This window comes from Blennius ocellaris (assembly GCF_963422515.1).
Source record: "Blennius ocellaris genome assembly, chromosome: 10".
Taxonomy (NCBI): Eukaryota; Metazoa; Chordata; class Actinopteri; order Blenniiformes; family Blenniidae; genus Blennius; species Blennius ocellaris.
In genome coordinates this window covers 24,385,718-24,402,178 of record NC_137659.1, presented here as the reverse complement: position 1 = coordinate 24,402,178, position 16,461 = coordinate 24,385,718, and the positions used below count along the sequence as shown (strand labels likewise).

The 16,461-nt window shown below is 46.3% G+C and overlaps 1 protein-coding gene across 1 annotated transcript in view; it reads left to right on the top strand.

Moving 5' to 3' along the window:
• The window catches only part of piezo2b (piezo-type mechanosensitive ion channel component 2b), a 141,405-nt gene that overhangs the window by 109,586 nt on the left and 15,358 nt on the right, over window positions 1-16,461 (top strand). Inside the window, exons 34-41 of the mRNA XM_080503219.1 lie at window positions 3,619-3,696; window positions 3,784-3,950; window positions 4,959-5,152; window positions 5,225-5,392; window positions 12,518-13,276; window positions 14,455-14,713; window positions 14,919-15,098; window positions 15,591-15,879. Coding sequence (XP_080359345.1) covers window positions 3,619-3,696; window positions 3,784-3,950; window positions 4,959-5,152; window positions 5,225-5,392; window positions 12,518-13,276; window positions 14,455-14,713; window positions 14,919-15,098; window positions 15,591-15,879 — 2,094 coding nt within the window. The remainder of the gene's footprint in view (window positions 1-3,618; window positions 3,697-3,783; window positions 3,951-4,958; window positions 5,153-5,224; window positions 5,393-12,517; window positions 13,277-14,454; window positions 14,714-14,918; window positions 15,099-15,590; window positions 15,880-16,461) is intronic.

Here is a 16,461-nt window from a genome sequence, read left to right as displayed (position 1 = left end):
TACTATTCTGCCTCATACCTGCTTTCTCTAGCTGGACCCATGCAAAAGCATGTGCTGTGTCCATCCGATCCTGGAGCGTCTTCGCATACTCCGGACCTGGAGGAGCAGTAGGTGCATCTGGGGGTCGACCCCCAGATGCACCTACTGGGTCGACCCCAGATGCACCTACAGAGAAATGCCATCTCTGCCGGCGTGCTCAGTTCTCGCCCCAGCATGAGTAAGGCAGGTGTGCAGGAGGTAGAGTCCTGAACTGATGACCTGTAGGCCATTAACACCAAGGGCAGATGTGTATCCCAGTCTTTCTGGTGTTCTGCAGTAAGAATGGCTAACTGTTTGGCTAGCGACCTGTTAAACCTCTCTACAAGACCGTCACTTTGAGGATGCAATGGTGTTGTCCTAGTCTTGTACATCCCGAACCGCTCACACATAACCATGAATACACGTGACTCAAAGTTCCTTCCTTGATCACTGTGGATCACTTCAGCTGCTCCAAACCGAGCAAACATGCCTTCCACCAACGCATCAACAACTGTTTCCGCCTCTTGGTCTGGTAAAGCTTCTGGCCATTTTGTAAAGTAGTCCATTGCAGCCATTGCAGCCAACACGTAGCGGTTTCCTTTGTCAGTGAAGGGAAATGGGTCCAATACATCCACAACCACGCGTTCCATCGGCGCTCCTACTGCCAACTGTTGCAGGGGGGGAATGAGACTGCCCCGGGGGGCCTTTATGTGCTGAGCAGAGGTCACAGCGGTGACAAAAGTCTTCTACGTCCCTTCTGAGTCGACCCCAGTAGTACCCCGGCCTGAGTCGCCTCGGGGTTTTGGAGACCCCAAAATGTCAAGCTCCTGTGGTTCCATGTGCTGTCCTTAACACCTTTTCTTGTAGTGCTCTAGGGACTACCAACTGCCACCTCTCCTCCCCAACAGCTGGCTCTTTCCACACCCTCTGCAACACCCCAGCACTCAGCCTGAGGGTCTCAGCTTAGCCAACAATCTATTTGTAGCCAACAAGCACCCTGCAACCTCACTCCACTGTGACTTTGCCCCGACTCCAACCACTGCAGCACTGGTAGTAGGTCTGGGTCCTGTTCTTGCTGATCTCTCCAATCCACAGGGTTTAAAACCTGCAACTCCCTGCACATTGGCCCTCTTTCTGCCTGTTCAGGGTTTCTCCCGCCCCTTCCATTGAGCTCAACCTCCAGGGAATCTCTTTTCTCACAATACTGGCACCCTGTCACCGCACAAGGCCGACGAGACATAGCATCTGCATTGACATGGTGAACTCCTGCTCTGTACACTGTGAACACGTAGGGTGCTAGTTCTTCTAACCAGCGTGCCATCTGTCCTACTGGCTCCTTAAATGACATCAACCACTGAAGAGCAGCATGGTCGGTCCTGACTACAAAAGGTAAGCCTCCTAAGTAGTACTTGAAGTGACTGATCGCCCTGACAATAGCCAGCAGCTCCCTACGTGTCACACAGTAGCGCTGTTCAGCTTTATTGAATGTTTCACTGAAGTACGCTACTACTCTCTCTCCTGCCGACCCCACTTGACTCAACACTGCCCCGGAACCACTATCACTTGCATCTGTGTCGAGGATAAATGGCAGGTTAGGGTCTGGTGGTGTCAGGACAGGGGCCTCTATCAAAGCCTTCTTCAATGGGGAGAAAGCTTGTTCACACTCCTGAGTCCAAGAGAAATCTCCGTCTTTCTGTTGCAGATGGAACAAAGGCCAGGCAACACAAGAAAAACCCCGCACAAAACGTCTGTAATAAGACGCCAAGCCAAGAAAACTTTTGCTCCCTCACATTAGTTGGTGTTGGCCAGTCTTTCACTGCTCGCACTTTCTCTTCAACAGTGCTAATCCCCACTCCATCAACTCTGTGACTCAGAAACTCTAGTTCTCTCATCATAAACTGGCACTTGTCTGGATGGAGTTTTAAGCCTGCATCTGCTACTCTCTGCAGGATGCGCCGCAGGGCCCCCAAGGCAACCTGGAAGGAGCAACCGTGCACCAAGATCTAGGTAAACTAGGCACTCCTGTCTAGGTAGATCAGCCAACACTGTCTCCAAAAGCCTTTCAAATGTGGCTGGAGCATTACACAACCCAAAACAGAAGACCCTAAACTGCCACAATCCCCTTCCTGTACAGAAAGCAGTCTCGGGCCTTGCTGCTGGGCTAAGGGGCACCTGCCAATACCCGCTGCGCAGATCTAATGCGGAAAACCAGGATGAACCTGATACCAAGTCCAATGACTCATCGATGCGTGGTGTTGGGTAGGAGTCTGTTTTTCTCACGTTGTTTAGTGGTCTATAGTCAACACAAAACCTCATCTTTGGGCTATTTTTCTTGTTGACCACTATGACTCCTGAAGATCACGGACTGTCAGAGGGTTCAATTACCCCAGATCTCAACATTTCCTCAATCGCTTTCTCTGCAGCCGCCTGGTGGGCAAGGGGCAGGCGGTGTGGGCGTGTCTTAATTAGCTGTGCATCTCCCGTGTCAATATCGTGCTGCACTAAATGTGTCAACCCCACCTCCTCCTCTGTCAATGCAAAAATGTCTTTGAACTCAAGCAGCACCTGCCACAGCTCCTCCTGCTGACCAGAATCTAAACCCTCACAGTTGCATCGCCAGATTTCTCGAACTGCCGTCTCCCTGTCGTGTCTGGCTGATTGGCCAAAGGAATGTGAGTGGTGTGTGTCTCAACCCTCAGCGTCAGTGAGTGTGGTTTTGTAATGGGTGTGGGGTACACCATTCCAACTTCTGGACCCCCAGGAAACAATAGTGTGTTTTTCCCGAGGTCTAAAACACAACGGGCAAACCTCAAAAAGTCCTAATATACATGAGTCCTGTACATCTGCCACCCAGACCTTGAAGTTCACAGAGAACCCACCCACTGCAATAGCTACCACGCCCCTCCCAATCATTGGAGCTAATTCACCTGTCACTGTTCGCAATTTAACTGTTGTGGGTTCATCCTGCGTTCCTACCGGTACAACATTGGGCCTCATATTCATCGTCACCTCCTGATGCCTCTACCGACGTGACTTGGTTCCATCTGGCTGTACCGCCATAACGCTGAAGTCAGGGGGCTAACGGCGCTAGCCCGAGCTAATCGTAGCCACACGGAGCAGCCAAGTCCGGTCTTTTACTTCTGACACCAGTGTAATGTCTTCTCTTTGTCCCAAGAAGCACGCACTGATTGGCATCCAAGTCGCCGTTTATTTCGTGTACAAAATGGTCACTGTCGGCCGTGACCACGCCAGCAGAAATACAGAACACTGCAAAAACACATCCGTCATTCATTTGTCTCCGCTTCCGTCTCGCCGCCTTCCCAGCATTCCCTGTTCCTTGCCCCTCCTCCCAGGTGCCCGCTCATCCCATCACCGTGACAACCGCAACAGCATAAACAGTGAGAAACGATGACACAGTTTTTAACTGAACAATGAACAATGGTTAACACTGGTCATTACAATATGTTTGCTCATACTCTGGCCCTGAAGCCCTACATATGACGACTGACCACCTCAGTCGCAGCCCTGCAGGAAGTGAGGGTGTTCAAGGGTGATTTCATTTCAGACTTAAATGAATAAAATGTCTTTACTACACTGCAGCAGCTCATGTGACCATCGATCTCGGGGAGCTGTCTGACGGACAAGAGAAAGATGACAATAAGAAGTCAGATGGTCCAGGTAAGTAAAAAAAATAAAAATAAAAAAAGTATTTTAAGAATCATTCTTGAATTGAAGATCTTTTGTTTGCATGACATGTTCCCGCAGACAACATCATCAGGCGGGTGTTCAACATCATAAAGTTCACCTGGGTGCTCTTCCAGACCACCATCGACAGCTTCACCAAGTGGATGAATGACATGTGCAGAGAATACATCGACATCTCCACCGTGCTGCGCATCGAGCGCTGCATGCTTACCCGGGAGGTCAAGAAGGTCGGCCGTCCTCCTCAATTCCCCATATACACACACACACACACACACACACACACTATTATATTTTTACTTCCTGGGTGTGTTTCTCCTTTCATTCTTCAAATTGGTTCGCCTCTTTAAATCTGGATGATCAGGATTCAGAATTACAGTAAAAGCTTCAAAGGGTGATAAATTAAATCTTTCATAGGACACTTAGTGAAACAGGCTCGATGAAGAAACTACTAAGTAAAAGATAGTAATTTATATAAATGAAGAGTAATGAGATTTCTTACAAAATTGGAATTCAGAGTGTTTTCAATAAAATCCCGTTTTTATTCAGGAAATAATATTTGTTTGATTCAAAACTCAGATGCAAGTTGAATGCTGATCATTTTGTCTGGCTTTGTACATGTGGAAATCGTGTAAAATGTGTCAAAATAACATGGTTTTAGCGTCAATATTTTCAGAACTTTACGAAGTTTTTTATATGTTTGCCATGGGAGATGTATACCAGTGGCTTCTGGCTGAGTTTCCTCAGAAGTTGAAACTTGTTTTTGCTTCTTATACCTGATTAATTATGTTAAATGGTGTTACATTTATCTTCATAGGATGTCTTTATTTATCTTATTTTTTGTTCAACCATCCAATCCAACAGACAGCACAAAACACAGTCAACAATAAACAGAAGCTGTTTGTTTATACTCAACCTACAAATGCCTGTTGGGGTTATACATTCCCAACTTTTTTCAAGTAACCTTTTTAGAAATAAAGTCTGTCATCCCTGTGACATCACCTGAAAAATCAAGATTCCACAAAGAGCCAGCAGACCATCGTGTTTTAAGTTACATGTCTCTTCAAATATCTGAGGAACTCCAATGTTGCCACCATTGTAATTTTTGCTTTGAATCTAATAAAAGCACGTTTTTTACTTTGTAATGACAGTGACCTCACAAAGTTGAAGCTTTTAATTCTTTTGAAGTGTCTAAACTTGGAGTTGAGAGTAAGAAAAGCTGAACTGTCGTCCGGCAGGGCAACGTTCCATCCAGAGAGAGCATCCACGTCTACTACCAGAAGGCCATGAGACTCAACATGTCCAGGCAGGCCAGCATGGACCAGCTGAGCGAGGACGAGACGGCCTCGGGATCTGTCCGGGTGACACGGAGGCGAGCAGGCTACAGCATGGAGAGCCAGGACTCCACGGCGTCCAGAGACAGCATGTCCAGGTAAAACTTGCCCTGTGTGCATGCTGGCTTCACCATCTCATCCCCCTCACCACTTCATCTCACGGCCCTCAGCGCCTTCACCGAGGCCACCACGCTGTTTTCTCGCCAGTCCACCCTGGAGGACATGGACGCAGAGAGCATCCCCAAAACCAGCGAGCGAGCCCGGCCCAAACTGCGCAAGATGTACGGCCTGGACATGTCCACGTCCTCCATGGACAGTGGCAGCAGCTTCATCTCCAGGTGGCCCCTCACCCTCATCATCACCTTCATCACTCACTTCAATCACCGCATGGCTCTCATAGCAATGCATTTGCTTGCAACTCATGATGAGGAAAATCTGAACGGTTTGGAGATGGATGTGCAATTAAGGATCTCCTATTATCCAGCAGGTCAACATTTGTACTTGGTCTCATTGGTAAAAAAATGTTGTATTGAAAGTTTATTGCCCCAAATCCAGCTTTTCTTTGATTTCCTCCATTTGAATATTGGATCATAGGAGCTGCATTTAGAATCTGCTGTGTCTGTGTGAGCTGGACTGGCTCCGCCCACACATACCCATCTTGGGAAGAGGAGAAAGTACTTCCTATCGTGGTGCCACGTACCAGAGCATAGCTCCCTTGTTTTGGGAGGAGTCAATGGGAGGGCCTACCTTGATTGTGATTGGCTAAACCCACGATGACACTATATATGGTTTCATTTCTGATTGGCTAGTTGGAGCAACACACTTTTTGAAAAACTGAAACAAGCCAGGGAGAGAGAAGACACACTTTCTTCACTTCTGGGCCAGTCACACACATAGCGCCGCCCCTCCCTACACACACACATCTCCGCAGCCAGCTCGCACACACAGAGAATGACTGTTTTCTTCAGCTCGCCTCTGTTTCAGTTTGTATATTTAAAGTTACTTGGCGAACTTGTTTCGTAGCGTACGTGGTGCATTTGACAGGACAGAGCAGAAAACGGCTCGTGTCGGTCAATGCCTCCACTCCGGTCGGGATTTTCTTTTTTTTTTTTATTTTACGGTCCGCTTGCTCTTAGTTTGGCTGGTGGTGTAAAGTCAGTTGGAAAACGTTGCTCGTACTGAACGCGGTGCTTTTGGGAAGAATACAGTCAACAAGGCTAACAGATTATTTCCGTTTGCCACTACTAGATGTTTAAATGAATCACCAAGTTCACACAGATCATTAAAAATGAAAGTCTTAAAGACTACTTACACACATACACACATATAGCTGAACACACAAAGTAGCTTATATTAATGTTTATTGTATATGGCTGTTCGGCCATATACAATAAACAATGTTTAGGCCCCGCCCACCCCAAGTGCCAATATGGATACAGATAATTTAGATGGTTGATCAGATATAGATACAGATAGTGGTGTTCTCGATCATCCCTAATTATTACTGTTGGAAAACCATTAGAAAGTGAATTTTGTATAATTTGACCCCTCTAATGAAAGAATATAAATAATGTATTACTTTGAACTGTGAAACTTCTTTATATTTAAGATTTATTACACCTAAACTGAAATATATCAGGCCTTTCTTTGTTTTCATTCTCAATATTTTCAGCTAAAATCATCTGAATATTTCTGAAAAAGTCTTTTTTTTTAATTGGATGCCATAAATATCACAGATTAAAATAATTGGAGAAACCTTTTTGAAATGCATTTATTCTTATGACTGAAAACATCTTCTACTATTAAGCATTCAGAATAAATGACTTTACTGATTTAAGAGGGACGGTGAGACACCAGCAGGTTTTCAGTGAGACAGAAAAAAAAAATTTAAATGAGGAACTGAAATGAAAATTATTATCAATAAAAATCTAAACCTTCATCGAAAGTCCAATGTAGCATGAGCATTAAATGAAGTAACTTATTGTTTTTATTTGCACAAAATCAGAATATATTACATAATTACAAGAACACGAAGCCAAACTGCAGGATAGGAAAGAAACCCAGCAGGCATGTACAAAGTCCTACCCATCAATAAACAATACTGTAATGGAAATAAAAGTAATGACTGAAGCAACAACAAGCAGAACAAACAAACAAAGTCAATATAAAACAGTCACACAACAGCAGCACAGATTCAGTGGGATCCTATTTGATCAGCAGGTCGTTACATAATTTAGCCTGAAAGATGGGAGCGTTTTAAGTGAATTATCCAGAGAATTCCTGAGTTTGGGCCCACGACATTCAGTAGAAAGTGGATGTTTGGAGTTCGGACACACTGGCAGCTGTGAGTCTTGGGAATCGAGGAATCGTCTCCAGTTTGCTGAGCAGCTTGCTCAAGTTGAAGTCAACAAACGGCCTCCTGACGTGGCTGCTAGGGCCTCCAGGTGGAGGAGAAATGAGATCTGTTTGCTCTGGGTGATGGAGGCTTTGATGTTATCCATCATCAGCACGTTCCTTTCTATTAGTGAAGGTAAAAGTACTGAGACAGACTGTAATGTCGTTGTGTTTCTGTCAAAAGTATGTAAAATTTGTCATTTCTCTTTGGCAGACTACATTTGTTCAGATGTAACTCATATTTTAGATTATCAGTTAAAGTTCGAATCTCATCCTCATTATAGTAATGATGTGGATTTGAGTCACTGTTTATGTTGTTGGAGGAATTACCTTCTGGCTCATGTTGGTCAATTAGTGAATTTATCATTGTTTGCTGCCAATTGGTGAAAGGTTTCTGCCACGATAGAAAGCAAACTGAAACAGATGTGTATTTGATTTGATTACAGTAGCTGTTTGGAAGTGTACTTGCATGAGGTTAGTTTTCTCCAGGCTGTCTTGGGGTGCTGTTGCGTGGATGGACCATCAGTTTGTCAAAGCCTATTCCGTCGTTCTCCAGCAGCTTTTCATTTTGGGGAACAGTTCCTTTCTCTTCAGTTGGACAGCATCTGTATAATCTTCAGTACCTTTGAAACATTTTAGCTTCTGCAGCACTGCTGCTCTGTCGTTATAGTTTGGAGACTTCACAATAATTCTGTCTGCTGCTCTCAGGTGCCGTTCTCCCTGTGCTACACTTCCATCTCTCGTGGTAGCTTCCATATCTTCCCGGGTCTCTGCTGCTGTGCCCTGGTGTCCATCAATGACCAAATAGTTTCTTCTGGAGTAGATCTCCAGATATTCCACAGATACAGCAAGAGCACATTCACATATCTTAAAGATTTCAGTCTGTGTGTCATTACAGTGCTTGGATTGTTTGCCAAGACTGGTCTTAATATCCTCTACCTCTGTCTGTGTGAATGTAAGCCTTTGGTTTTGTTTTCTTGAACTTCTTTTTAAACTCCTCTACTAGATCTTTGAAGTCTACTTCCTATAAAAGTTATTATGTCTGCTAAAAGAATAAACCAAAACAAGACCATCACCACTCATTTCCACAAATCTCTAACATGCAGTTTCCCAAATCCATCACACCTAACCGGAATTTGTATCCATCAAACTGTGTGTACAGGACTGTCTCAGAAAATTAGAATATTGTGATAAAGTCCTTTATTTTCTGTAATGCAACTAAAAACATGAAAATGTCATACATTCTGGATTCATTACACATCAACTGAAATATTGCAAGCCTTTTGTCGTTTTAATATTGCTGATTATGGCATACAGCTTAAGAAAACTCAAATATCCTATCTCAAAATATTAGAATATCATGAAAAGGTATAGTAGCAGGCCATTTAACTAATCACTTGAATCGTCTAATTAACTGGAAACACCTGCAAGGGTTTCCCTGAGCCTTTAAAAACACTCAGCTTGGTTCAGTAAACTAAATCACAAGTATGGGGAAGACTGCTGACCTGACTGCTGTCCAGAGGACCATCATTGACACCCTCCATCAGGAGGGTCAGACACAAAAAGACATTTCTTAAAGAGCAGGCAAGGAAATGTGGAAGGAGGAAATGTGGCAGGAAACGCTGCACAACCAAGAGAGAGGACCGCAGCCTTAACAGCATTGTGAAGCAGAGCCGCTTCCAGAATTTGGGGGAGCTTCAGAGACAGTGGACTGAAGCTGGAGTCCAGGTATCAAAAGCCCCCGTTCACAGACGTGTCCGGGAAATGGGCTCCAATAGCCGTATTCCCATGGTCAAGCCACTCCTGAACGCAGGACAACGGAAGAATCGTCTGACTTGGGCTGTGGAAAGAAGCACTGGACAGTTGCAGAGTGGTCCAGAGTCCTGCTTTCAGACCAAAGCAAGTTTTGTATTTCATGTGGAAGTCAAGGCGCTAGAGTCTGGAGGAAGGCTGGAGAGGAGCTTGAAATCCAGTGTGAAGTTCCCACAGTCAGCAATGTTTGGGAGCCATGTCAGTGCTGGTGTTGTTCCACTGGGTTTCATCAAGTCCAGAGTCAATGCAGCTGTGTACCAAGAGATTTTAGAGCACTACATGCTTCCATCTGTTGAAAAGCTCTATGGAGATGATGATTTCATTTTCCAGCATGATCCGGCCACAGTGCCAAAACCACCAGTAACTGGTGTACTAACCATGGCATTACTGTCCTCCATTGGCCTGCCAACTCCCCTGACCTGAACCCCAGAGAGAACATGTGGGGTATTGTGAAGAAGAAGCTGAAAGACACCAGACCCCATAATGCAAATGAGCTAAAGGCCGCTATTGAAGCATCCTGGGCATCAGAACACCTCAGCAAGGCCACAGGCTGATTGCTTCCATGCCACGCCTCATTGATGCAGTCATCCGTGCAAAAGGATTCCCAACCAAGTACTGAGTGCATTCATTGACATTTTCAAATGTTTGATTTTGTTTTGCTGTTATAAATCTTTTTTTTTTACTATAATATTTACTAAATATTAACATTTTTTGAGATAGGATTTTTGAGTTTTTCTTAAGCTGTATGCCATAATCAGCAATATTAAAATAATAAAAGGCTTGCAATATTTCAGTTGATGTGTAATGAATCCAGAATGTATGACATTTTGTTTTTTTTAATTGCATTACATAAAATAAAGGACTTTATCACAATATTCAAATTTTCTGAGACAGTCCTGTATATTTAACTGACATCATCTTGGGAAACCTGCCACTGGGATATCAAAAATGGCATCGCAACAGCTCAAGCTTAACTATCAACATTTGACCCATTCAGCCTGAAAAAAATCTAGACTTTCTCAATGAAAAAGTTTTCAAACAACAAGACTATTATGTGAAATGTTGTGAAACTGATTGTTTCCTTCAGAAAAGTATTGACAACATATTAGAGATGTACATCAACATCTAAAACTGGGTCCTACGTTTTTCATTTTTTCTGTGTGGATTTTGGAAGAGGAACTTTAATATCTTATCTACTCTTGTCTTTGAGTACAGTACCTGTTTGATAAAGCCCTTGATTACAATGCACTGAGCCGAACTCTCTGTTGTCATAGTAAGTCATTCACCTGTGAGAGTGTGACGACTCTTTACTCATCAGGTTTTATGTCCAGCCTTGGTTTTGGTGGCATGACACAAGTTGTAGAGCTGCTCCGTACCAGACAGGACTCTCTGGGGCTCTAGAGTTTGTCTCAACTGGCAATAGAAATCCTCCACACGAATCTGATGTACATCATAGCACTTCTGGGGTACCACCTTGGAAATTATAGCCAATTTGTTTATATTGGGCTTGTGAAATATAATAAATTATTACTTTGGAATATAAAATTATTTAATTATCAAAATTAATAGTAAAGCCTGAAGGATTTCAGGGTTGTTGACACAGAAAAAGTCGATCTTTCACTCACCTTTGTGCTCATTAATACAAACTTGTGCTCTGAACGCTGCTATGAGAGGTGGTGGTGATGGCTGCTGGTGGCTGCTAGCTGACTGGCTGCTGGTGGCTGACTGACTGCTGCTGGCTGACTGACTGCTGCTGGCTGACTGGCTGCTGGTGGCTGACTGGTGGCTGCTGGCTAACTGGCTGACTGGTGGCTACTGGTGGCTGACTGGCTATGAGTCGCTGACTGGTGGCTGCTGGTGGCTGACTGGCTGTTGGTGGCTGACTGGTAACTAACTGGCTGCTCGTGGCTGGCTGGTGGGTACTGGTGGCTGACTGGCTATGAGTCGCTGACTGGTGGCTGCTGGTGGCTGACTGGTGACTGGTGGCTGCTGGTGGCTGACTGGCTGTTGGTGGCTGACTGGTAACTAACTGGCTGCTCGTGGCTGGCTGGTGGGTACTGGTGGCTGACTGGTGGCTGCTGGCTGACTGGCTGCTGGTGGCTGCTGGTGGCTGACTGGGGGCTACTGGTTGTTGACTGGGGGCTACTGGTTGTTGACTGGGGGCTGCTGGTGGTTGACTGGGGGCTACTGGTGGCTGACTGGCTGCTGGTGGCTGACTGGCTGCTGCTGGCAGCTGGTGGTGGCTGACTGCTGCCTGACTGGTGGCTGCTGCTGGCTGACTGGTGGCTAACTGGCTGCTGGTGGCTGACTAGTGGCTGACTGGCTACTGCTGGCTGACTGGTGGCTGCTGGTGGCTGACTGGCTGCTGGTGGCTGACTGGCTGCTGGTGGCTGACTGGTAACTAACTGGCTGCTCGTGGCTGGCTGGTGGGTACTGGTGGCTGACTGGTGGCTGCTGGCTGACTCGCTGCTGGTGGCTGCTGGTGGCTGACTGGGGGCTACTGGTTGTTGACTGGGGGCTACTGGTGGTTGACTGGGGGCTACTGGTGGTTGACTGGGGGCTACTGGTGGCTGACTGGCTGCTGGTGGCTGACTGGCTGCTGCTGACTGCTGCCTGACTGGTGGCTGACTGCTGCCTGACTGGTGGCTGCTGCTGGCTGACTGGTGGCTAACTGGCTGCTGGTGGCTGACTAGTGGCTGACTGGCTACTGCTGGCTGACTGGTGGCTGCTGGTGGCTGACTGGCTGCTGGTGGCTGACTGGTAACTAACTGGCTGCTCGTGGCTGGCTGGTGGGTACTGGTGGCTGACTGGTGGCTGCTGGCTGACTGGCTGCTGGTGGCTGCTGGTGGCTGACTGGGGGCTACTGGTTGTTGACTGGGGGCTACTGGTGGTTGACTGGGGGCTACTGGTGGTTGACTGGGGGCTACTGGTGGCTGACTGGCTGCTGGTGGCTGACTGGCTGCTGCTGACTGCTGCCTGACTGGTGGCTGACTGCTGCCTGACTGGTGGCTGCTGCTGGCTGACTGGTGGCTAACTGGCTGCTGGTGGCTGACTGGTGGCTGACTGGCTACTGCTGGCTGACTGGTGGCTGCTGGTGGCTGACTGGCTGCTGGTGGCTGCTGCTGGCTGAGTGGATGCTGGTAGCTCACTGGCTGCTGGTGGCTAACTGGCTGCTGCTGACTAACTGGTGGCTGCTGGTAGCTGACTGGTGGACAAAGTTGAACTTGGTTTTCTCTTCTTGTTTTCCTCCTTCATAGTGAAGCCACCCAGTGTGTGATGCTCTACTCCAGACAGGGAACCACAGACACCATCAAGGAAGCGGAGGACGAGCAGGACCAGGGGGAGGACAAAGTGGACCAGGAGTATGACCAGCAGGACCAGGGGCAGGAAGAGCTGCACCAAGAGGATGAGCAAGACCAGGCAGATGATGGGCAGGACCAGGAACAGGAGGAGTTGCACCAGGGACTGGACAAGCTGCACCAGGGACAGGATGAGCTGCACCAGGTGGAGGACAAGCAGTACCAGGTGGAGGACAAGCAGTACCAGGTGGAGGATGAGCAGGCCGTTTCCTGGCAGTTCACACAGTTTGAGGAGAGTGATGGAGAACCCAGGGAGAAAGCAGAGGAGCAGGAGGCCGAGGACAGACAGAGAGTGAGAGTAGCAGAGGGGGCTCCCTGGGAGTCCTTTGGCCCCGATGAGGGCCCGTCCCTCAGGCGTGACGTGGAGGATTCTGCCGGCTTCATCACAGAAAGCGAGGACTTCCTGCAGACAAGCTCTCAGGGCGGGCTGCCCTTCACGCCCGACACCGACGCGTCCAAAGCCTCGGATGCCGACGTGCCTCCTAGTTACAGCAAGGCAGTCAGTTTCGACCGTCTGGAGTTGAGCGACGATGAGAGTGACACCGACAGGAAGAGGTGCATGCTCATGACCTCTGACAGCCGCTCAGACAGCCGTTCAGACATCATGCTGCCCTCCATGACCACTGAGCTGACCGCCAGCGAGCTGCTGCTCAACAAGTGAGTCCAGACACTGTTCAGGCACATTCTGACCATGGAGGCCAGTTTCTAGGGTCAGATCCAATACTGAGCAGGGTAATCGTCTTGCTGCATTACCTGAAGCTTGACATGATATCATTCCTGCCTCCATGTTCTTCTTCAGAAGAAATAATCAGCTGGTATTCTCACATGTCCATTCTCCCTTACATTATCTTTGAATCAATTCTTACAAATTATTATGGAAAAAAAAAAATCAAACATAGAGCTCCTTCTGACCCTTTTTCTTACCACAACTTACTCTCATGGCAGTACATGTGAGATTTTGACTGGTACGGATGTTAGATGCGCAATGATTAGTCGCAGAACTGTCAGTCATAGATATCGATAGCACAGAGGTCCTTTGCTCACATGAAAACTAAAAATAGAAAACAATCATGGAGCCGTCTACAAACATTCACACCGCAGAGCATTGTACCCTGGAGATTTACAATGAAAAAGAGTAAATAAAAGCAGCAGCAAAAGTAAAATGGGATACAAAATAGTGGTGATTCAGTTGTATGTTCGTGCAAGAAGGGACAGGAAAGTAAACTCAATGATGCAAAGTGGCCTAAAGGCAAAATGTGGTAAATACGCAGTGGTAGTAAATCTTGATTTCCACCAGGCATCGCTGTTCTCACTGCCATCCGCAGGATTTCTACATATTTCTGGTGTTTCTACCAGAATCAGCTCTCTGATCTACTCTCCTGACTGAACACAGCAGGTTGGAAGTAGAGAGGAAATCAGAGCAGACAGGATTTAGCTACACAGAAAGTGAATCTGGTGGTTTATATACTAAAACAATTGTATTTCACTTTGTTTGAGGAACATAATAGAATGGCAAACAGCGAGAAGTCTGTAGTGATGTGAATGATATTGAACAAATATTTTTATCTTGTGAAAATAAAACATATTTAAAGTAATTCTATGAATAAGAATTTATGATTGAAGGATTCTTTCTTGCCCCTCTTACATGACATAGTATGAATTTGTGTACTCGAGGCCCGGTTGACACTGAAACATAAATAACAAAATAATGGAATAGAGTATAATAAGAGTAATATAGTATAGGACAGCATTAGCTGAATTTCAATACTCAAACTTGTACTTGGTCTGTAAATATAAGTGGTCTTAGTGCACAACCAGCCTCTTCCTGTGCGCAGGATGTTTTATGACGAGGAGCTGGAGCAATCCGATAAGTTCTACCAGTGCCAGCCACTCATCCTGCAGCTCTGCTACGCCCTCTACAACATGCTGGTGGCGCACTCGGAGCAGGTGTGCTACCTGGTCATCATCATCAACCACATGGTGTCGGCCTCCTGTGCCACGCTGGTCCTCCCTATCACCATCTTCCTCTGGGCCATGCTGTCGGTGCCTCGGCCCAGCAAGCGTTACTGGATGACCGCCATCATCTATACCGAGGTGACTGCTCCAGGACATTGGTCCTTCAAAGGATCGCAATTCTTGGCCCCATTGTTCAGATATAATACAAGTGCATCTGAAAGCATTCTGTTAGAAATAAACTGTTAATTTTCAAAACATATAAACAAAAGAAACAAGCATGTGAAATATTCTAATAATATGAAAACTGAAGGTTTTTTTTTTCTTTTGTGTGTTTTCCCTGCAGGTCACCATCGTCACCAAGTACTTCTTTCAGTTTGGCTTCTTCCCCTTCAATCAGAACAAGATGGAAAAATCTAAACCGTATCACCCTCCCAACATCATCGGCGTGGAGAAGAAAGACGGCTACGTGCACTACGATCTGGTTCAGTTACTGGCTCTCTTCTTCCACAGGTCCATCCTGAAGGTGAAAAAACTCAATATGTGGAGAGAAGAGTGAATGTCTTTGTCAAAGCTGAACATTATTCTAAACATCTGGGCACCTCGGGTGTTTTTTTGGTGATCAACTGTCTCGGTGTGCTCCTCGCCGTCTTGACTTTAGTTTCACTCCCGAGCTGTCATGTGACAACATCACATCCCAAATGTTTACTAACTCTCACCTCCTGGAATAACAGTTAAGAGAATCAGTTGAGCTTACTAATAGTTTCAATAGTATTGAATAGAAAACTCAAGCATACATACACGGTGCCGGACAATCTTATTATTTAGACATTAAAGACCAGTATACCAAGTTACCAATGTATTAGCAACCCTGTAGACCTGTATGCACAGGAGATTAACAATTTTTTCAATGACGTAATGAAACTGATATCATTGCTATTTTTAGAAGCCGTGGGATACCTTATTACTGTATTATCCCCCAACTTTAGTGTGCATATGTTCTCTCTCTGGTCATCAGTGTCACGGTCTATGGGATGAAGACGACCCCAAAGAGACGAAGGAGTCTACTCATCGGAGTGAGTCTGAGGACGAGAGGAAAGAGAAAGAGGAGAGTGAGAAGGAGTCGGAGCCCGCCTCCTCACTCATCAGTGAGCGGCGGGGCTCCACCCACACCCTCAGATCCATCGATTCAGGACAGGTCCAAGTGCAGTACCCGCAGCCGCAGACCTACCAGAGACGCAAGAGCTCCAGTGGAGGCTCCTACATCTCCCACCGATCCCTCCATTCTTCTGCAAGGTCCAAGAGAGGTGAATATTCTTCTCTCTACAGCAGATACGGTCCAAACCAACACATCACACCGTTTCCTGCTTCAAAGCAACAGGTTCACTCCTCCAGGGGCCTATATGATGACCCGGCAATAACATAGCCAGGGTATATCTGTTACCTGAGCTCACTTATACAGACATGCAAGATCCTGATAAGCATTAACAGGAAGCAAGTTAACAACTCGCTCGTTTTCCTTCAGGATCAGTGAGCATGCACATGATAGGGGCGGAGTTTGCAGTGTCTGACCAATCACACACACGGAGAAACTCTGCAGAGCCGCTTAAGTTACCATAGAGGAGCAAATGTTCCCTGAAAATATGAAGAAATAAAACACATCCACCAGGCTAAAAGCAACACACCAAAGCCGGAACATTCCCGGCTTTGGTGAGATTACACAATATGAATTCATCGGACAATATAAACAGACAGGCATGGCAGTGTGCTCACTCCAACATTTCAGAAAGAATTTCATCAGTGCTCTTCTTTTAGTTTATATTTGAGGCTGAGTACCCTTTGTGTCAGTGTGTGTTGTGAATAATACTTCATCACTGCGACAGCATGAG